At 38.0% G+C, this 22,357-nt stretch overlaps 1 protein-coding gene and 1 pseudogene across 2 annotated transcripts; one reads left to right on the top strand and one right to left on the bottom strand.

Moving 5' to 3' along the window:
* Positions 1-1,676: 1,676 nt before the first annotated feature.
* On the top strand, positions 1,677-10,036 carry LOC127416219 (nucleoside diphosphate kinase 6-like). 2 transcript variants are annotated; one of them, XM_051655438.1, is made up of 5 exons: positions 1,677-2,145; positions 2,836-2,935; positions 4,616-4,655; positions 8,690-8,850; positions 9,577-10,036. In XM_051655438.1, the coding sequence occupies exons 1-5, from the start codon at positions 2,068-2,070 to the stop codon at positions 9,726-9,728; spliced, it is 531 nt and encodes a 176-aa protein (XP_051511398.1). In that variant the 5' UTR covers positions 1,677-2,067; the 3' UTR covers positions 9,729-10,036. The 2 variants fall into 2 exon arrangements, with proteins under 2 accessions (XP_051511398.1, XP_051511399.1); XM_051655439.1 differs by lacking the exon at positions 1,677-2,145 and adding an exon at positions 6,157-6,232 and having other exon boundaries at positions 2,837-2,935.
* Positions 10,037-10,178: 142 nt separating this feature from the next.
* LOC127416217 (brain and acute leukemia cytoplasmic protein-like) lies at positions 10,179-18,216 on the bottom strand (annotated as a pseudogene).
* Positions 18,217-22,357: the final 4,141 nt, after the last annotated feature.

The following is a 22,357-nucleotide window of genomic DNA, read 5'->3' as shown; positions in this document are numbered from 1 at the left end:
GACGAGTGACAGCGGCCTGTGGCGGTGACAGGTCGAGTGAGAGCTGCCTGTGTCAGTGACAAGTCGAGTGGGAGCTGCCTTTGGTGGTGACAGGTTGAGTGAGAGCTGCCTGTGTCGGTGATAGGTCGAGTGAGAGCTGCCTGTGTCAGTGACAGGTCGAGTGGGAGCTGCCTTTGGCGGTGACAGGTCGAATGAGAGCTGCCTGTGGCGGTGGCAGGTCTCTGTGGCGGCTCTCCCTGTTATGGAAAGATTTTACCCCTACTGTGTTTTTTCTGTCACTGTAAATGGTAGTTTTTCTGACATCTGTGTAGGTAAATTGGACCTGGCAGATCACATTGAGACAGCTATGACACACTGCAGTTTTTCATGATACAAGCGTTTAATTGTTATGCGTGTAATTCTGCTTAATTTTTAGGTTTCAACTCGTTAATAATTTGGTTTAAAATATGTCGTTGACGTGAAATTTCAAACAGGACAGCTCATATTATTTTACATGAAATTTCATTACATAAAGGAAATTACATTTACTTTTAAAAATGTATTTGTCACCCCATATTTTTAGTTCTAAACGCAATATAAAATAAAACATACACTTTTATTTTGTGTGTGTGTGTGTAAAGCTGCGCCCCTTCCCCCAGTTTAACACTCAAAAAATCTGCTCACCTGAACTATAATGCGATGACTGAATGACACGAAAAGATGGTCAGACGTGTCTTACAGAGATATTTTTAATGACTTTGTGTTGTCTATTGGCATTTCATGAGCAGAGGAAAATCAGTACGTCCACCTGAAGGTAGGATTCCGTGCATTTACGAAGTACTCTTGTCTTGTTTTAGTTGAAGTACTCTTGTTACTCCCCGCTCTGCTTCCAGGAAGAGGTGGAGTTACCGGCAACGATGGTGATCTGGCAAAACAATTGTAAATAATGGAGAATATGACAACAAGTGAAACTTCTGTGAAGACAGAACTTTACAAAAGTGAGTTAAACACTTTATCGTCATACCATGCTGTGTGAATATGTATATTATTGAGATATAAGTGTTGAACTGAGGATGGATATCGCGCTAAAGCTAGCGGCAACACAACGCTTGGGTTGAAACGTCACTTCCGTCAGCTGTTAAACGCTGAAAGATTCAGTGTAGTAAAAAACCATTAAGTGTTCCATTTGGGAGGATACTACACTTTAAAAATTTACACACTAAATGGCTGAGTGCATAGTACATTTTGTAAGTGCATAGTGTATCGTTTGGGACACAGCTTATATTGAACACGCCAAAACCGGAAGATCAAAGACAAAATTTTTAAGATGGCTGCATGCTTCATTCTCTGGCGCATAAGGTGAATACGTTTGTCAGAATATGGGGATGTGGCATTCCATTTTTATTTTATAGGATTGAGAAAAATAGACAATCATGAAACTGAACAGATAAATAAAAAAAAAGTACACTTAGGCATTTAGAAGTGCATTGATTGAAGCTGTCTTTAAGATTGCTAGACCTGCAATCTTATTGAACTTGTTTTGTTAATAAATAAATATTAGCAATAATTAAATTTTGGTTATTTTAATTATGTATTGACCACAAAATACAAATACAAAGTACCAGCGATATTAGATAAATTTCGTCGAAACAGGTGGATTTTCATGAGTTGCACGCTGTTACTTCCTGTGTTTGTTAACTACAGAGCAAGATGGCGGCGCCCACTAAACTGACAACGCGAAGCACGCACGACGACTATGTATAACCCAGTTTAGCTATATTTTTCTAGAGGAATGAATTTTAAAAGAAATAAATAAACATATAAACCGGCGTTGGTCTATTGGATGTCCTTGCGATATAGATTTTGTCCACTGTATTGACTGATTACATCGTCTTGTTGAATCATGCATTGATGGTCTGATGTTCATGAGCACTCGTATGTTTTAGATCTGCTGGTCACTAGTAAACAGATCATCAGATCGCACTGGAGACAAAATACGCGGAGAATATAACGCCATTAACAGCTCTCCTCCAACAATTTTAGTTGCTATTGCTGAAAACATTACTCGATATTAAAGCAAGCGCAGGCATGCGATGTGCGAAGGTGCTGCAGCTCACTCTTGCGGTCATCAAACCAGATGCTGTGGCGCATCCTCTAATTCTGGAGGTGAGATGATACGACTCCTCTACTACCTGTAACATTTAACACCACTCTGGTTTTATACCTTTTTCAACAAAAATATAGTGGCAGCAGGCTGCGTGCGTACTTCAAAAGGACAGTTTCTGAAATATTGAGAACCAGTATTATGCAGTATTTTTGACCACATCAATCAACCTGCTGAATTTTCCATGATCAGCAAAAAAGCTGGATGGCTTGTGACAAACAAAAATGTCCCACTAATTTGTGGAGGTGTAGAGCTTTAGAATAATTTGTCTGCACTATTAAAATGAGTCTGTGTCTTTCCTGATTTAATTTCCATTGTCAGTAGCTTCAAAAAGATAAAGGTGCATTTAATTAGCAACAATTTCCGTGTGCAGCCTGGTTTTAAAACTGGAGCCCTGACTGCTTTAATTTACACCAGATTCAAAATTAAAATGTCTGAATGTTTGTCTTCATTAGAGCGAGGTTTGCTTTCATAACTCAGCCTTTACACATGTTCTTTTGGAACATTATAACTCTAGTTAACTTTCATTCAGAGATCTGTTGTCATCTCTGCATTGATTGATGAAATGAAAAGGGCTACAGGGAGCCACCACCACAGAAACATATTGGTTTAGGGGTTTCTGTTTTAAAAAAGATTAAAAATGGCCATTTGGACATATAAATATTTGTATTTGTTGTTTCTTATCATTTCAGGCTCTTCATCAGAAGATTCTAGAAAACTTCATTATTATCAGAAAGAGAGATCTGGTGTGGAGAAGAGAAGATTCAGAAAAGTTTTATGCTGAACATGCAGGTAAAAAGGATCTTCTCAGTGCTATAGCTCAGCTTTCATTACCCATAGTTATATGAATGGAAACTGTTTCTTTTTCTAACAGTTTGAGGTGGAATTAAGGCTGTCACGATTATGAGATTTGGCCATTGATGAATTGTCAAACAAATAATTGCAGTTATGATGATTAATTGTCTGTTTTATGGCTGTGACGATTGTCTCATTAAGGGCTTTCACGATTAATTGTCATGTTTTTATGACGTGTGCTTCATACACCTGATGAAATAATTTTTAAATATTTAACTTCAAATATATAAATAAAATAGTAATAAATTATGGTTTCCTTTTAAGGCTTTAAAAACGTATGAATGACATAAGAAATAATGTTTTAAATATCAAAATATTCCTAAATACTTAAAATATGTCTCTCTTTTTGGTCAACTATAGTTTTGGTTAATACAGTTACACTTGTTTTTTGAACTCATATATTTTATATATATATATATTTTTTTAAATAAAAAATAAAATATCATTTTTATATATTTTTTATTATATTTATATTATATTAATATGCAAGAGTAAAACATTTCTTTCCAAATTTCTTCAGTTTCACATGTTGTTTTAATGCTCTGATTAAACCCACAGTCCTTATTTGTCATGAAGTAAAACCTTTGAGACTTCGTTTCATAATTGTATCACTCCACAGAAATAGAGTAAACGTGTCTCCTCTTTGTCACTGCGTGTCATTAACAGTGTGTATGAACCAGGAACATTTGCCATTACGCGATTGTTTAACGTGAAACCGGAGCACTTTGCGTTCACTGTCACAGTTTGTACTTGTTCTTTTATATTTTCGCGGGAGTTTGGCGCGAGCCTCTGCTGACAGCATGCGCATCAGAGCGCTTCACGCAATCTTCCGGACAGGAACAGTTTGACATCTGCAGTGCGGATCAGTGACACTCGGACTCGGGAGTTAAACTGAATGAGACACAAATGCACCGTTCATGGCATTTATACAGTATATTTGATTAAAATTCCCTTATTTGTGCATTAAAATGAGATTGGAATTTGAATGTCGAATAATCACGGTTGTCTCAAATAACCGTGGTTAAATCAAATAACCGCGATCAGATGGTTATTTAATAATCGCGACAGGTCTAGGTGGAATGGTTAAGTACATGTGTGGGTGTGTGCAGGGGCGGACTGGGAAGAGAAATCAGCCTGGGATTTTACATAGAAACTGGCCCAAAAGTTGTTGGGGGAGATTGAGGTGTAGCTGCCCCTTCGGCATAGTGCAGCACTGTTTTGTGGCCCGTTCTGCATAACGCGGCAGCCCGTTTCAGCTTATCGTGGCCAGTCCACCGGGTAAAGTCCCGGTTCTCCCGATGGCCAGTCCGCCCCTGTGTGTCTGTATAATGCGTGATTTTAAACGGGATGAGTCATAGCAAAGGCTTTTCACAGCCGGGAGATATAATGTGGAGACCGCATGTGTAGAGAACATGTTACTCAGTCGCAGCTTATTATGTACTTGCCTCTAGGGAAAAAATAAATAAAATAAACAGCTGCCATGCATCCATATGTGGGTATTATCTATTCAAAACTCTGCCCAGACCAAGCTAGCAGATTGCAGCAAAAAGCTGTTGCTTAAACTGCAACATTACCTTTGTTGTTTGTTTTTATTGTTTGCTGTTTTTTATTTTACAGGGCGTTTTTTCTATCAAAGACTGGTTGAATTCATGTCAAGGTAAATGTTTCATCCATCAGTAGTCCTCAATCTTTAATCACTAATGATTACTGCCCTTCAAAGTGCCTTCATAATAATTTTTAGTTCCATGCTAAGCTTCTATGCCTTTTTAATTATTATGCATGCAGATTTGATGACATAATTCTAACTGAGAGGCTGCAAGGAATATTTGTACTTTTAAAAATTCTTGTCACACCGCATAACTATTAAAAATTAACTAGTGAAAATTGGTGGCAAAACAGCTACAGTAACTAAAATTTACAATTTCCTTTATACATTCATATACATTTTAACCTTAAATCTTGATGTTAATTAAAAACAAAAATCTATATAGGTTATATATAGGATTGTGAACTTAGATATACACTACCGCTCAAAAGTTTGGGGTCACTTGCCTGAAATGTTTCTCATGATCTTGAAAATCTTTTGATCTGAAGGCGTATGCTTAAATGTTTGAAATTTTTGTAGACAAAAATATAATTGTGCCACCATATTAATTAATTTCATTATAAAACTAAAATTTTATTTAAAAAAAAAAAGTTTTTGAAATTGATGACTTGGACCAAAAAATTAAGAAAAACAGCCACTAAGTGCCCAACATAGATGGGAACACCTTCAGTACTGTTTAAAAGCATCCCAGGGTGAAACCTCAAGAAGTTAGTTGAGAAAATGTCAAGAGTACATGTCTGCAAATTCTAGGTAAAGGGTGACTACTTTGAAGATGCTAAAATATAACACAGTTTTGATTTATTTTGGATTTTGTTTAGTCACAACATAATTCCCATATTTCTATTTCTATTATTCCATAGTTTTGATGACTTTAGTAGTATTCTAAAATGTGAAAAAAAATAAAATAAAGAATGAGTAAGTGACCCTAAACTTTTGAACGGTAGTGTATATGTTTTGCTGCATTAATGTGAGATGATTCTCTACTAAGTCATAGTAATTACCAGGGATTTATCAAATATTGAAATAAAAGATCTTATATAATGTTCATTGTGTACATTACTGTATTATATACTATATTGTGTATATTACCTTTTAAAATTACCTTGATCTTGCCATGAAAATAGCCAGTGATGCTGATATGGCAATAAAAATAAATAAATAAATAGATAAAGGCATCGTAATTAAGATCATAAAGAACAAATACTATGGAAATGAAATCATGTCTTTATGGAATAATCCACTGATCCAACTCTCACTGTATTATCCCTTTTAAATTAGTAGCTGGTGATAGTTACCTCTGTGGTAATGACTAATGACTTCAGCCAAAACATTTCTGAAACTATTGGTCAATCCCATGTGTCAGTTAATGGGTATTTATTCCATTCAGATAATTGATATTCTACTACTGTCTACTGTGATTCACTCGTCTCACGTCAACAACACCAGTTGAAATATGAAGCTTATAATTTTATAAAAGCATTTGCATTAATTCTTCTGTTAAAACTCATGTATTATTTGAGCTATGAAGTTGTTTAAATTGTAATTTTTACAGTCATTTTAGGGTTTGTTGACATTACATCGTCGTGGCGACAAAGTTGTAAAATTGGCTATAACTTTACACAGAAAAGGTTAGTAAGTGATTTTATCACACTAAAATCATGTTAACATGCATATTGTTTGTCTTGTGACTATGGTCTTGAAAAAGTGAGAATTTTAGCATTCAAAATTTGGCCCCCATTCACTTCCATTGTAAGTGCCTCACTGTAACACAGGCAAGTCAAAAATAAATAATAATAATAATACAAATAAAAAACAATTTCAGAGGGTTTCAGAAATGTATTTTCTCAAATTACACCCTATGTAAGGTAGAGCTGATTATCATGCAGGTTCACAGACATTTTTCAGCAAAGACAGTGAGTGCATTTACATGCATACCAGTACGCTAATAACTGTCAAAAATCAGTTTATTCAGACAATCAAAATACACAAGAAAACCTTTTACATGAAATTTGAAATTGTGAGATTGTTCTATGCTTTAGACATTAAAACCTAAACAGTCATACACACAGCATTTGCACACATTGAATAAGCAAAGGTGTTTACATGCAATACGAAATCGGCATAATGGGCAAATTGGTTGTGTCGATCGGTTTATGCTTAAACCATTTATGACCTTACCCCGATAAAGGAAAGCCATTTAAGGTGTTTACATGACCTTATAGATGGTTATATGTTGTCAGCTTATTAAAGGAATATTCCAGGTTCAATACAAGTTAAGCTCAATTGACAGCATTTGTGGCATAATGTTGATTACCACAAAAATTTATTCAGCTTATCCTTTTCTTCAAAAAAGCAAAAATCAGGGGGCCTGGGTAGCTCAGCCAGTATTGATGCTGACTACCACCCCTGGAGTCGCGAGTTCGAATCCAGGGTGTGCTGAGTGACTCCAGACAGGTCTCCTAAGCAACCAAATTGGCCTGGTTGCTAGGGAGGGTAGAGTCACATGGGTAACCTCCTTGTGGTTGCGATCAGTGGTTCTCGCTCTCAATGGGGCGCGTGGTAAATTGTGCATGGATCGCGTAGTGTAGAATGACCCCAATATGCTGAGAGGACTCTCCATATGCTGAGAGTCCTCCATATCTGTGCATATGATAAAATGCACGGATTGACTTTCTCAGAAGCGGAGGCAACTGAGACTTGTCCTCCACCACCTGGATTGAGGTGAGTAACCGTGCCACCACGAGGACCTACTAAGTAGTGGGAATTCCAAATTGGGGAGAAAAGGGGATTAAAAATAAATAAATAAATCAAACTTACAGTGAGGCACTTACAATGGAATAAATGGGGACATTGAAAGTGAATGTGGCCAATTTTTAGAGGGTTTAAACACAGAAATGTGACGCGTATAATTTTATAAAAGCACTTGCCTTAATTATTCTGTTAAAACGCATGTATTATTTGAGCTGTAAAGTTGTTTAAATTTTATTTTTTTAAGGGTTTGTTGACATTACATGGTCATGGTAATGAAGTTGTAAAACTGGCTATAACTTGACACAGAAAAGGCAAATCAAAATGTAATTTTGTGGTGATCAATATTATGCCAAAAATGCTGTCGATTGAGCTTAACTTGTACTGAGCCCGGAATATTCCTTTAAGCCTAATCATGTGTAAATGTGCGTTCTCTTAACTTCATCCTACATTCACTCCCATTCAAACGCATCTGAACACAGAAAACTGGAAACGCATTGTGCAAAGACATTTCGCATTCTGCCTCAGACAAAAATTCAAGTTTGGTGACCAATAGCAGATTGAAAAGTCACACACCTCTTGGCTCAATACAAAGAAACATATTTCAAAGCTGCATGTTTTATTATTGCAGGAAAGGGAGTAGATAGTAAATTTTAAGCTTTTGAATATATTATTTACTAATTGTGATTTATTATTTATGGAAAACCAGAGGCCCTCACGCACAACATTATATCCTGTAAATTGTGGTGTCCGAAATTATTTTGCATTCTCAATGGCGTGACCGCCCCTTAAGATTATGCATGATAACATGCTTAATTGACCACTAATCCGAATATTGAAACCCCTTAATGTCGATGAGGTTACAACCCTGCTGTTACCACTACATATGCCTCCCTTTAAGGGAATAATTAATGCAGATATATGATCTCTCATCTTTGTAGAGGGGACATCAATGCCCGTTTCAAATGTAGCGGGTGGTTTAGACTGATGTTGCCATGGCAGCCTATCGTCAGGCTGTGTCTGCATCTGTGGAAGATAAAACATTAGCGCCTAAAATAATTAAGAGGGGACATTAGTAGGACGTAACAACAATGTTGTGAATTGGTCATATAATGGTAATGAAATTACAGGCCTGTGATGTTGAAGTTACATTGCTATTTAGTAAGTCATGAAATTACCAAAAAGGATGAATATGTAATGTAACTGGTACGTCGTGTGCTAGCAGGGCTATTCCTTTAAGTTTACTTTGATGTTATGCATCCATCTAGGGGAGACATGATGTTTTTGTTGCTTTCTCTGTGTTGTGATAATGATATTTAGTCATATTTCCACAATAGTGGACCAATGAGAGCTTACATCCTGGCTAGGGATGATGCTATCACCCACTGGAGAGGGATGATGGGTCCCACAAAAGTGTTCAGAGCACGGTTCACTTCACCAAACACCCTCCGGGGCCAGTATGGGCTCACTGACACCAGAAACACCACCCATGGTTCAGGTATAACATGGATGATTAAAGGAGATTTTCCAAGCTTGCTAAACAGACTAGGACAATTAAATGATGAGACAATTGGAATAATGTTTGGGAAAGTCTCTAGCAAAGTTTTTGTTTGTTTCTGTTTTAAAAAATGTTTAGCATATAGGATTTCAACCTAGTCACACACTTTATGCATCCTGTAATATAATAAAAATATAATTATAATTAAAATATATTTAAAATGACAATAATTTCAGTGTTTTTTGCAATATCTTAATTGAAGACTATTTTTAAGCAAGAGAAAATAAAATTAGATTTTCAATGATATACTAATATTTGTATTTAAGAAATGCTGATCAGAGAGTAAGGGGCTGTTCACATTTTTTATTTCCCTGTGTATACATGAGCTATATGGACTTCTTTGACTGTTGCACCATATCTTACTGTTTGATGTTTTTAGACACCGCATAAAGTTAAAAAGAAATTCAGCTGATAAAAATATTGCATTTTACTATTCTTTGTGCTGCCTCTAGCTTTTTTTTTTAGGACACATTTGGTCTGAACGGCCCCTAACTAGATTATTTTTTATTTTATCTCTCCATACCTTTAACTATGAAAATTCTAAATGTATCTTTACTAAATCTGACATTTTGTAATATGCCCATGCACCTTGAGGATTGCCTCAAGGTATACCAGCACTACTGGTGAGACCATGTTCACAGCAGTCTTTAATAATCTCTCTTACAGATTCCACTGAGTCAGCCAAGAGAGAGATTGCCTTTTTCTTCCCAGAATTCGCTGCAGATGACTGGATGGAGAGGGAGGAGCAAAGGTTTAGGTTTGGACTTGTTGAATATAATGAGCAGAGCAAAATTCATACTCTACAAGAAACAAGATAATCACAAACCTGCGGTGATCGATGGGCTGGTGGATCTTCAGATATCAATGCTACATTAACGTGACTCACTTTCACCAGTTGTTACCCTTCTGCATGTTATTTATTTGGATTTGTGAGAGCATACACTAGACAATCAAACATCAAAACTGCCCCTGTGCCAATTAATTAAGATCATATTATTAGTATGTGCTTTGTATGTATGTAAAAAAAAAAAAAAAAAAAAAAAATATATATATATATATATATATATATATATATATATGCACTAGCTTTGCAGGAGAGGTCAATAAATGTTTTTTTCTCTACATAGTTCAGGCACATTCTTTTGCATTTTTCAGTCCCTGACATGACATACCAACATAGAATACAGTTTGGCAACAATCACACAAACCACTTCACATGGTGTGGAGTGTCTCAGTCATAACACCTTTAAGAGTAATTATTTGGGTATTTGAAATAAAATACAATTTAAAATAAAAGAATCTTGACAATCAATGCTACAGATTTTGTGTAATATGGAGGAAATTGTTGTGCAATGAACACTTTCAGGAATTCTTGAAACAATAGTGGTTTTACATATTTAAAATACACTGTTGTGTAAACCCCCCAATAATACTATAATATATATATATATATATATATATATATATATATATATATATATATATAATTCTTTATTTATTTTTTTACTGAGAATTGAATTATACTAATTTTGAGACTAGAGTAATAGAAAATGAGGGGCCAGACTCTGACAATCATCCTCAGTAAATTACCTCAATAAAAATGTATTAATTCTGAATTAAACAGCATTTCCCCATTCAGTAAAGCAGTGATGTTTGGTGACATAACAGTACTGAGATAGACAACAGAGCTTCCTATACTTGTATGCTACAGTTTCAAACTGCTGGAAACTGTAATTAGGTTTTGAACAGATATTTTCCCTGTTGTCACAATGATAATTTTGGCAAAACACTTAATCTCCCTCTAAGATTATAGGAAGCCTTTGTTTCAAAGTAAAAAATAATGTCAACTTAATGTATTTATTGTATTAGTGTTTTTGAAGCACTTGCACGCCACAATAAGAAAAGAAAAACAACTGTTTCAAGGCAACTGTTGTGTTGGAATTAGATTAGTGCAGTGGCATTGTGAGAGGGGCTAATCTTTTTTAAAGATTCACACATTTTACTTCAAAAATAAAATATGTTTTATAACTTTGACTTTGTCTGGGGGCTAAACCCCTTATCTCTTGTAACCCTTGCAACACCCCTTGATTAGTGTAAGGGATGTACAAAAGAGCCCTGTTTTTAATACAATATCACTCTGTGTAAAATAAAGGCAATCATCCAGTAAAGCAATAAATCAACCCACTTTACAATACAACAATACATTTGTGTTGGTAATATTTCTTCAAAGTATTTAAATATATTTGTTACACTTTACACCAAATCAATGAATAGGCCTTCAGGTGTCCACCTCTTATTTGTCTATTGTGATGTATCCTGTGCTTTAATTGTTTGTACAGTAGGTTAATTTAATGAGATTGTGTTTGTAGACAACAACAAAAAAAAAAAACAACAACAAAGGCATTATAGAAGAGGTACATAAAAATAGATATAATTTAAACAATCTAATGTCTTCTGTAACTCAATGATGAAGCAGATAATGCATTGACCATTGATATGTTAATCACAGCACTGATGTACTTCATTCATCTTTGGTCATCTCTGCTTTCTACTTTGGTCCATGAAATCCAATATATAATCTGTTTCCGGCAAAGGAACAATTTTCATGAGATCTTCCGTAACCATCTCATTGTAGCACTGAGTCAACTGCTGCATCCATCAGAGCCTCCATTGGATCCATGACCTCATAGGTGGTTTGGGAGGTCTCCTTGATCTTTCCGCTCTTGTCCACCTGCCAGATACTTTGAGTCACAGTGATGGTCACCTGCTTGGTGGACATCCTATTGTCCTGCCATTTGGTCTAATGAAGAAAACATCAAAAGATGTGGACATGATTAAACATGATTTTTAACAAATTGTTTTGACAATTTATTAAAGGAATAGCTCACCACCCGCCCATAAAAAAAAAAAAAAAAAAATCTGTCATCATGTACTCACCCTTATATTGTTCAAATAACAATTACTTTCATTGTAAAAAGAAAAGTTTACTGAAAGTGAATGGTTACCGGAAAAATTGTTCATTGTTCTTCGTTCTTCATTCAGGGATAAAAAGAAGTTAGAAACAGCTGAGCAACGGTATACTGTTTGTGAACATTCTGACACCCGCCATAGCGCTGTGGGCGGCGTTTAGAAGTACATTTAAATATGATGCCGCTCAAGACTACATGTAGGAAAGTACAGATGTAGGTAAATTTGCACAAGCTTGCTAATAACTGCACACTGGTGTGTTCATGTTGACTGATCTTGACTGACTGAACAACGTAAACAGAATTATCTGTCGGCCTCAAAGAAGGTGTAGCTTCAGTTCACACTTACTAACGATGTGAACCAATGGCAGTTAAGGTGTTTAGCAGTCGGTAAGAAGTTTTCTTGAAAGTTCACCCCGGTGAGCTGTTATGAACCACTGAAACGAACTCAAAATCATTGTCTTTTTGGCCATATTTTGTTCTAAATTGTGTCACACCTGTTCATTTATCGATTTCGTATGAAGTACATCGAGGCCTTTATATGGGTTTTGAAAAAACATGTCGAGGCGAAGGCGTGGCCGAGCGTTCGTCTGGGGAGAGCAGAAGCAGTAAGGGTTTTCACCTGAGATGAATTGCTGATAATTGTGATTTCTATGTTCACAGTGAGAGACAGGAGATAAAAGGCTGCCCAAAACCCCAGAGAGGGAGAGAGACCCCGAGCCTGCGTGTATGTGTCCATGCAGCCCGCAGTGTCAAGTGTGACATTTTGTTTTGAGCTGTAAAAATGAAATACCTTTTGAATTGGATTTGTCACCTCCTGCTTCCTCCTTTCCCTCCTCCATGAACGAACCTTGTTACACTGGTGCCGAAACCCGGGATTTAGAGGAAGAGGATATGCTGTTGTGGAGTCATCGCCACTGGAAGAATTTCCACGGTCCCTCGCCAGCATCCACCAAGGCCAACACGCTTTGAAGTGCTCCTTCGGGTCCAGGAAGAAAATTGGTGGGTGCTGCGGAGCTTGGTTTTCCAGGAAGAGGTAGCCACTGCAACCCCGACAGCAGTGCACTCCCACATGTTGCTTACCAAGATGGGCCCCCATGATGACCCAGAAACATACCTGGAGCTCTTTGAGCATACCGCTGAAGTGGCCACAGGACCAGTGGGCGGTGCATCTGCTACCACTGCTGGCCGGGGAAGCCCAGATCTCGGCGCAACAGCTTACGGTCGCCAACCTCCTGAACTACTCAGTGCTGAAGAAGACCATCTTGCAATAGGTCAACTGTAGCCCGGAAGAACATTGCCAGCGTTTCCGCTCTTTAAGGCTGAGTGATGTTGGCTGCCCATTTGCCTTCGCCCAGCAGCTCCGTGACGCCTGCCACTGGTGGGTGCTGGCCAAGGAGGACAGCGACGCCATTGATGTCGTTAACTTGGTGGTGCTGGAGTAGCTCGTCTCCCGGTTGCCGAAGGGGATGGCCGAGTGGGTCCAGTGCCACCAACTGGCATCGCTGGATGAAGCAGTCCAGCTGGCGGAGGACCATCTGGCAGCGTATCCAAGCACCCCCTGCCTTTCCTTCCACTAATGTCTCCTCCTCTGTTCTCTCTCCTCGCCCCTGGGGTAGTGATACATAGTCGTCCATACCACTTACCCGAATACAAGAAACAGGTAGTACGGGAAGAATTAAAGGCCATGCTCGATATGGGGGTAATAGAAGAATCCCACAGTGATTGGGCCAGCCCAGTGCTTCTGGTACCTAAGAGTGATGGGTCAGTCCGGTTCTGTGTGGATTATTGAAAAGTTAACGCGGTGTCTAAATTTTGTGCTTATCCATTGCCTTGTATTGACGAACTGCCTGATCGGTTATGCGTGGCTCACTTTTATTCGACATTGGATTTGGCAAAGGGATATTGGCAGATACCCTTAACACCAATGTCCCGTGAAAAAATGGCCTTCTCCACACTATTTGGGTTACACCAATTTGTGACCCTTCCGTTCGGTTTGTTTGTGGCTCCAGCTATGTTTCAGCATCTGATGGACAGGATCCTCAGACCGCACGCTGCGTATGCCGCTGCCTACTTGGATGATATCATTATCTTTAGTAGTGACTGGCATTGGCACATGCAGCATCTGAGGGCAGTTCTGAGATCGCTGCGGTGAGCGGGGCTCACAGCAAACCTGAAGAATTGTGCAATTGGACAGATGGAGGAATGGTATCTGGGGTTCCATTTGGGTCATGGGCAAGTGTGGCCCCAAATTTATAAAACTGCAGCGATTGCGACATGCCCAAGTCTCAAGACCAAAAAGGAGGTGAGACAGTTCCTGGGGCTGGCTGGCTATTATCGAAGGTTTGTGCCCAATTATTCAGATTTCACCAGCTTGCTGACTGATTTCACTAAAAAGGGAACTCCAGACCCGGTCCAGTGGACAGAGCCGTGCCAACAAGCATTCATGCAGGTAAAAGCTGCACTTTGTGGCGGGCCGCTTCTGCATTCCCCTAACTTCTCTCTCCCTTATGTTTTGCAGACAGACAAATCGGACAGGGGGCTGGGTGCTGTACTGTCCGAAGTGGTGGAGAGGGAGAAGCGCCCGGTGCTATACTTTAGTCGGAAGCTCTCTATGAGGGAGACTAAGTACAGCACCATAGAGGAGTGCTTGGACATCAAGTGGGCGGTCCTTACTCTCCGCTACTATTTGCTGGGAAGGGCATTCACCCTCTGTTCGGACCATGCCCCACTCCAATGGCTCCACTGCATGAAGAATGCCAATGCCCGGATCACCCATTGGTATCTGGCACTCCAGCTGTTTAAGTTTGAAGTGGTCCACAGACTGTCACGGAGGGAGAGCCGAGCCTGCATGTGCGTGTGTGTCCGTTCAGCCCGCAGTGTCAAGTGTGACATTTTCTTTTGAGTTGTAAAAATAAAATACCTTTTGAGTTTGTTTCCTCGCCTCCTTCTTCCTCCTTTCCCTCCTCTACGAACGAACCTTGTTACAGAGAGAGGGGGAAAAAAGAAAAACGCTATGGTTCACAGGTCCCCAAAAACATTGTCACATGGTCCTCAGCCAGCTGCACTGCCTGGCGGATGGCATTGAGCTCCTCCACCTTGCAGACGGCAGCAGCGAGGACTCCATGACAGCGCAGCCTTCCTCCTTCCTGGGTTTCGGCACCAATGTAACAAGGTTCATTGTTGGGTGGAAAGGAGGATGCTGGGACCGGCTTGAACAATACACGTAGACTTTAATGTTCAACTTAAACACAGCATAAAACTTTGCTTTTCAGCAGAACACTGACACGCAGACACACACACAAACACAGCTCTGTATGTGTGTGTGTCTCTCTCTCTCTGGCATCCCTGGCTCCTCCTTATCTCTCTCTCCCGCTGATTGGGGCAACTCAGCAGCAGGCGTGCACCCTCACAGCCTGGCCACGCCCTCCTCCTCATCACACAGAATTTCATCTTTTTTGTGAACTATCCCTTTAAAGCCTGGTTCACACTGTACGATTTGTGCTACAATTCTGCCATCTAATTTTGGGAATCCAAAGGGATGTCTGTCGTCATAAGGCAAAACTGGCTTACATCGTTTAGTGTGACATGCTCACCGATGTCCTATTAATTGCCCTTGCAATAATCTTTAGCCTCCGATGAAGTTCTGACACTGTGACTACTCCATCGATGTCTGACTAATAAAGAACCAACAGAAACACTGCATCCGATGACTTGTCTATGTGATATGCTTACACAAATATGGTGTTGACTAGTGTTATATTCACATTATTATCATACTATCAAAATTACCTAGAGTTTGTGTTGTAGACTGGGCATTCAATGGCATCCTTTTTACCCAGCCACAACTTACTTCAGACACACTTTTTCCACCCCAGGCAAAATATAGCAAGAATTTGCACCATAGCTTGTCTTTGCTTGTGCGGCACCATTTTTATTTTGTGCGTTTATGTGGATGAAACTACATGATGGGGACTGATGACTTAAAATGCCCAGTCAACGTTGTCAGTCATAAGTAAAGTCCTAAAAGATATATGCTGCACAGTCTGTCTTGGGATCTTTACGGGTGTCCTATCGTACAGTCTGACATGCAGCAATCATAAAGGACGAAAAAAATCATACAGTGTGAACTGGGCTTAAGTGACAACATATACAGCATATATAATTTAGATGACAGAGGCTTGTTCAGACATGCAACAGTATGTGTGCCAAATAAAACCAAAATTTTCTATTGAAGATACTTACTATTTCTTAGGTTCGCAACACACTTCTCCTCTGCACCATGGTACCAGAAGTGGACAGCACCTCATGCTCTTGGGATGAGAGTATCGCAGGGGTTGTGCCAGGTTTAATGTCATTCAGGCCCACCTCAGACATGGCAGAACACACTTTCAGATATGCTTGAGCTGGAGAAGGCAGGCCATCATCAAAGAGATCTTCAAGAGCAGGAAAGAGAAATTTAAGTTGTTAATTCTCTAAAAAAAATCTATATAATGGTGATCGTTTCATAAAAACTCCACATTGAAATGGCTTTGATTACATAAAACCACTAGTTACAATTAAATGGGTTAAAAGGAAAACTGAACTACTGACATCAACACACTTAGTACTTGCTAACAGAGCTAAAATCTTGAAACTAATCATGTGCTGTGAAATGACTACTATTTATAATCAAGGCTTTCTTGTCTATGTAGATAATCTGCTATCAATTTAATATAATATTATCATTTAGACCTACTCAGTGAGCTGCCTTGCCCCAAGTGTAACAATTCTGCATGAAGAGATAAGGAGTGCTTATTGTGTTCAGCTTTGCTCATATTGTTGTCCTTAAGTACTGAAGGGATTCAACCCTCTCCATGGCAACAAGAAGCATACTGAAATGAACTGCTCACCGACAGCAGACTCAGAACACTTCTCTCTCCTGGGAAGGTAATATCCTTTTGAGAGGCTTTGGGGGTTAAACTGGGATATGAGGACTTACGCCAAATGAGGTAATATTTCAAAACAAATTTTTTTGCCAAGACAAAGGACTGATTTGTGACATTTCAAAGGTTTTTCAAAACTGGACACCTTGAGAATTCATGACCTCCATTCTCACCGGGGTTGGCAGTTTTCTTTGATGGAAAGCCCACCTCGGAAGAGTTTTCTGAGGGAATGCTATGGATGGAGGACAGAGGTATGTCTGTGTCTGTGCTGGTCAGCCAAGTTGACTCTGTCTCCTTGGTCCAGCTCTCCTTGTATCTTGGTTCCAAAACATCTGTCCTAGAGCCGCCACAACCCATGATTTCAAAGAAAAATCCAGATCTACACAGCCTTGGATTCTTGGTCCATTAGAACACCTTCCAAATGGTGAAAGAAAATGGCCGTCTTGAAGTTGACTAAATGTTTTTGTTATATTGTTACTTTACATCTTCTTTCTAGCCATACATGTTATCACTGTTTCATATCAACAGGTATCTTGTTAGATTAGTAGACTTCCCAGTGGTCAAGTGGCAGGTCAGTCAAACGTGGAGATGGAATCTGGGTCCGATTCTGTGGAAGAGAAAAAATATATGTGCCAATTACCCCGGTCCTGGGGATGCTTATACTCAAACTTATTAAGTCCACTTGATAAATGAATTAAAATAAGCGTATAAAATCAGATCCATTAAATGAACTGCAAGTTTCTGTATTTTCTTGGTGCTGTTACATTATTGGCTTTTGAATTGTCGCATAACAGAACTAAAGAACCAAACATGTTTGTGAATGAAATCTGGATGGTGGAATAATGCCTGATCGGTTTCAAATGTCTAAATACTCTAGTAAACCGCACATGACGTCAACAACTAGAGGTTGAAATGTTCTCGTTTTCAGATTATAAACCTGGTAACAGATTACACCTAGAAATAAATTGTTTATCCTGGCTGTCATTCAATCATGAATTTAATCGATTAGTACAGCTCGACGTACGGATTTGTAGCGTTAATTCATAAACGCATCTCGTGCCACAATTTACATGGTCAGTGAGCGTACTCTGTTCACATTCAGCTATAGAGGATCGGTATCATGTACAGAAATATTAATTACGCTAGCGTCCAGTTAACCCAGTATGTTTAGTCATTCAAACCAGCCCTTTGGCATTTTACGCGATAAAGAACAGTCATTAAATTAATGGAAAAGGAGTCGAGCAATTTTCTTTATGTAGCGTTTTTGAGTCTCGCACTCACCATTATCCTGCTTTTCTGAAGACATCACTTCCCAGATTCGCAGAGGAGAGCGACGAGAAAACCAAACATTGAGTGATGACAGTCCCTCTCCTCTCTCTCGCTCTCTCTCGATGTGAATGATGATGATGATCCTCCCATCTCCTGGCCCTCAGAGGTGTGCAGCAAGCTGAACACAAACTAATGTGTGTAATACGTTGTGCACAAATTTCGGAATCTTTTTTCATTTTGAATCTTGACTGATAGCCTCACGTAATAAAGGCCAAGGATCCATTCCACTAGGTTCCGCTATTTTCTTTTTTAAACCTCCAAACTAAATGTCATAGATTTGTGATTTTCCTTTCCTACTGAGAAGACAGTTTATATATATATATATATATATATATATATATATATATATATATATATATATATATATATATATATACCTGGAATATTCCTTTAATGTTTATCACACAATGCTATATATATATATATATATATATATATATATATATATATATATATATATATATATATATATATATATATAGCATTGTGTGATAAACATTAAAGGAATATTCCAGGTTCAATACAAGTTAAGCTCAGTCGACAGCATTTGTAGCATAATGTTGATTACCACAAAAAAAAAAAAAAAAAAAATCAAATTAACCTGGAATATTCATTAAATCATTGTGAATTTGTTACTGAATTCATGATAGTGATAGCTGTTTGCATTGACTGTTCCCTATGAATTGATAGAATTTAGATGAAAATTCACTCTTAATTTGGTTTTGATAAATGGCAGATCTTATGACAATAGGTGACTGTTATGTGCAATGTTTCTGCAACTATCCATAATTATTCACACTTGGCTTTGATTGCACAATGCTGCACTGTAGCATGGCTGCAGCTTAATTAAGGTACAATTAGACTGCTTAAACTAATATGCCCAGTCTCTTACAGACTGATCTCAGAGTGCAATCGGAAACAGTATGCTGACTTTTATTCAGCTAAAATTGGAATGTGCTTACCGAAATTTGAAACACTGCCCACAGTGGCCAAAGCGGTAGGCTAAGTGTAGTCTGGTGTCTGGGCATGTGTGAGCAGCATTTTTCGGGTGTAATGACCACGGAGGGTCGCCAAAATGGTGTTGTGATGCGAATTGTTTTCAGCGATACAGGCTGTTATACAGTGAGGAATCTATATGTTATGAACTGTAGTCTACCCCCCAACGCAAACCCCAAACCTAAACCTAACCATCAGTGGAGTAAAAATGTAATGTTAGAAGTAAAAATGTAACCTCCGAATTGTGATTGTCACTGTTTATGCAAACACGATTACTTCCTGATTTCAGTCTGAACCCAGGTCTCCCACGCTGTAGTTGCTACGCGCTTCCGGGGAAGGCAAAATTGTCTGACAGGAGATGGCACTTGTCAGTGAGTTGGCATAATGTGGCCCATCCTAGTGTACCAGAACACTCGAAAACCACATGCCAACTTCCATGTGATCATGGCACCACCCCCTTTTTAAGTAAAATGGCAAAATATGAGAATACCCATCATGATCATAATTAAAACTTTTTAGCCATTCAATATTTTAGCCATCAAATACTGTTATTTCCTCAATCAAATTTTGAAATACAACAAAAACAAATGGCTGCATGAAGTTTTATCTTCAGTGTAAATTGCTATAGTACTTTAAAGGGAAAGTGGTTCAAGGACTGCAGCCAGTATCAGGAGTTGTGGTCCTCAAAGCCTGTGTCAAAAGTGTGTCATTACATTAAAGTGTGTAATGTCTACAGATGACATTTTCAGGCTTGCTTCATGTAATCTTTCCTGGTGTGAGAGTACTTTAGAAAATGTGGCATCAAAAGGTGAACACTCAAAAGGAAAAAAAAAAAGCTGTTATTACAATGCACCAGTGAGTTCATCCACAGATTAATTTAAATAATATGCACTCTCTGTTCATTATGCCAATTGATAATATCCTGAAAAATTATTTCAACTTGAAGACAGAATTTCCATTTGTTTTGAAGTTACATTCTTTTCACCAGATGGGGGCAGTGCAGGCATTGTTTTGAGAGGGTCATAATATTTTCCTTTCTGCTCTCTAGTTTTGACCTGTAATTTATAGTAATCAGGAATAATTACTAAATAGTCAGCTCCTTTTGTTCCAAAGTATATTAGTTCCAGAAAATCATTTCCTATAAAACTCATATCAACAACCCACAGACTTGCTCTATTTTATTTTAGTCCTGACCTGACTATTGTTTTATGTTTGTTAATATCCATCCAAATACAGCCCCCTCTTTTCAAGCACATTCAGTGTGCTCATTGCAGTGAAAGGTAACATTTTGCTAAATGAGAAAGAAGAACGCTGTGCCATTTGTACATTTTTAATTGGTTTTTATCATTTGGTCCTGTTCTTACAATCACTTTGACCTTCTTTATATGCAGTGAGAGTAACTTTATTTGCCCCCTCTGTATTTTACTTTGTCAAGGTGATGGGATCCTTTTCTTTATGTCAGCTAAAATTTCCATCAAGACTGTTCTAGCGTCTCTTGGCAGAGACACCCTTCTCTGCTCTTCTGATCTCACAATTTTTCGCTCAGTCGAGCCAAGCCCAGTTCGCACAGCGCTAGAAGCTAAATCCACCTCATCCATCACAGCCAGACCTGATGCAGTTGGCACACACATATATAGGATATATGAGGAGGAAGCAAACCATATAATCCCATGGCCCTAGAACAGGATTAAATGTGTGGCTGACTTAATTACAAAAAACAAAGATGTGCATATAAATGCCAGTCTGCTTGTCTGACGTTTTTATTTCATCATAGGGGGACCACATGTACATTGGCCCTAAAAAGTATTTGGACACATTTGGACACTTAAGTCATACTTAAAAATGCATGGATGTCATTAGATATACATAGAATTAGATACAATATATGAAACCAAGTGGCTTCTGCAAAGTAAACATTACTTCACTTAGTTACTTACTTACTTACTTTTCTTAGCTTTTTTTGTGATTACATTTAACCAACTGGTGTCAAAGTGATATTTAGTGGATACATGATGTTATTATTTCCCCTCAAGTTTGCACAGCTGGTTGTTCATTACATTAACTATGGATTAACTATGGATATGTTCAACTAATGTTTGACAACCAGAAAGTGACCAAATAATTTTTGTCTTCATTTTGAACAATAAATCTACTGTTTGATCATTTTAAACCTAGCAAACTTCTTTTTGTGAAATGTTTTACTTGAAATTACTTGAAATGTATGCTTGTGCTGTATTTATTTAAAGTAAATGCCACTTGATATTTTATTACATTAAGCATACATGTTTTAGTGTAGATTAAGTCTCCAAATATTTTTTCCGAGTATGTGTAAAGAAAGCTTAAGTTAACAAAAAAAAAAAAAAAAAAAAAAAAAAAAAAAAAGGAAAAGAAAAATACCAAAGATACCACAAATTAATTAGATGGTGATTCATTTAGATTTTTAATAAAGATATCAGATTGGCTTGTCCTATTTTTAAATATTTTGGGTGCTATTTGGTATATGAATAGATGTTCATATTGTACCTTTCTGCACTATAAGTCTTCTGAAGCATCAGTCTTCTGTGGTTATATTCCAATGACTAGAGAATCCTTTAACTGGGGAAGAAGAATCAATAGAATTCATTAAATCTTGATGGCCATCGTTAATGGACCTTTCGCCTGTTTCTTTTTACTACAGTAAATGAAATGTGGAAAGCTTATTTAAAAAATGCTGACCCCTGCGCTGACTAAAGGATTTGAGTAAAAGGACTTGGCATGTTTAACTTAAAGAGCTAATACATATTAGCATAATAAAAGCTTACATATTGGCAGATTTGTGTCTTTTTTCTTAGCTGGAAGCAGCCCATGGATGACAAGTAGCCAGCTGGGACTTTTTGATATTTTTGGGATGTTCTTTTTCTTTTCTTTTCTTTCTTCTTCTTTTTTTTTTACATTTTTTTTATTTTTTATTTTTTTGGTTAGACAGGCATAAAATTGCTTTTGTACTCTCTGCTTTGTGTGGCTTTATTTTGAAACACAATATCCACAGTGATCAATTCAGAGTTTAGGAATGTTCCAGATTTGACATTATCAATAGCATGAGCTTGTTAGGCAAGGATGAAAGGAAAATGAAAGTCTGCATTCATTTAGCACCTTTGGTTTTTTGAGGAAACAATGCTTTTAAAAACAAAAGGACAAACAAAACACTTTTTTTTTTCTCCCACATGAATGTTTAGAGCATTGCACATTGTT

Source organism: Myxocyprinus asiaticus, chromosome 25 (assembly GCF_019703515.2).
Source record: "Myxocyprinus asiaticus isolate MX2 ecotype Aquarium Trade chromosome 25, UBuf_Myxa_2, whole genome shotgun sequence".
NCBI classification, from domain to species: Eukaryota; Metazoa; Chordata; class Actinopteri; order Cypriniformes; family Catostomidae; genus Myxocyprinus; species Myxocyprinus asiaticus.
The sequence above is the reverse complement of the archived record's forward strand: the minus strand, read 5'-3'. Positions and strand labels throughout refer to the sequence as shown.

Excerpts from the sequence above, each read along its gene's own strand:
- LOC127416219 (XM_051655438.1), top strand. The coding sequence starts at position 2,068 with ATGCGATGTGCGAAGGTGCTGCAGCTCACTCTTGCGGTCATCAAACCA. Across the intron at positions 2,146-2,835 it reads CGCATCCTCTAATTCTGGAG|GCTCTTCATCAGAAGATTCT; the intron begins GTGAGATGATAC and ends TTATCATTTCAG. Across the intron at positions 2,936-4,615 it reads GTTTTATGCTGAACATGCAG|GGCGTTTTTTCTATCAAAGA; the intron begins GTAAAAAGGATC and ends TTTATTTTACAG.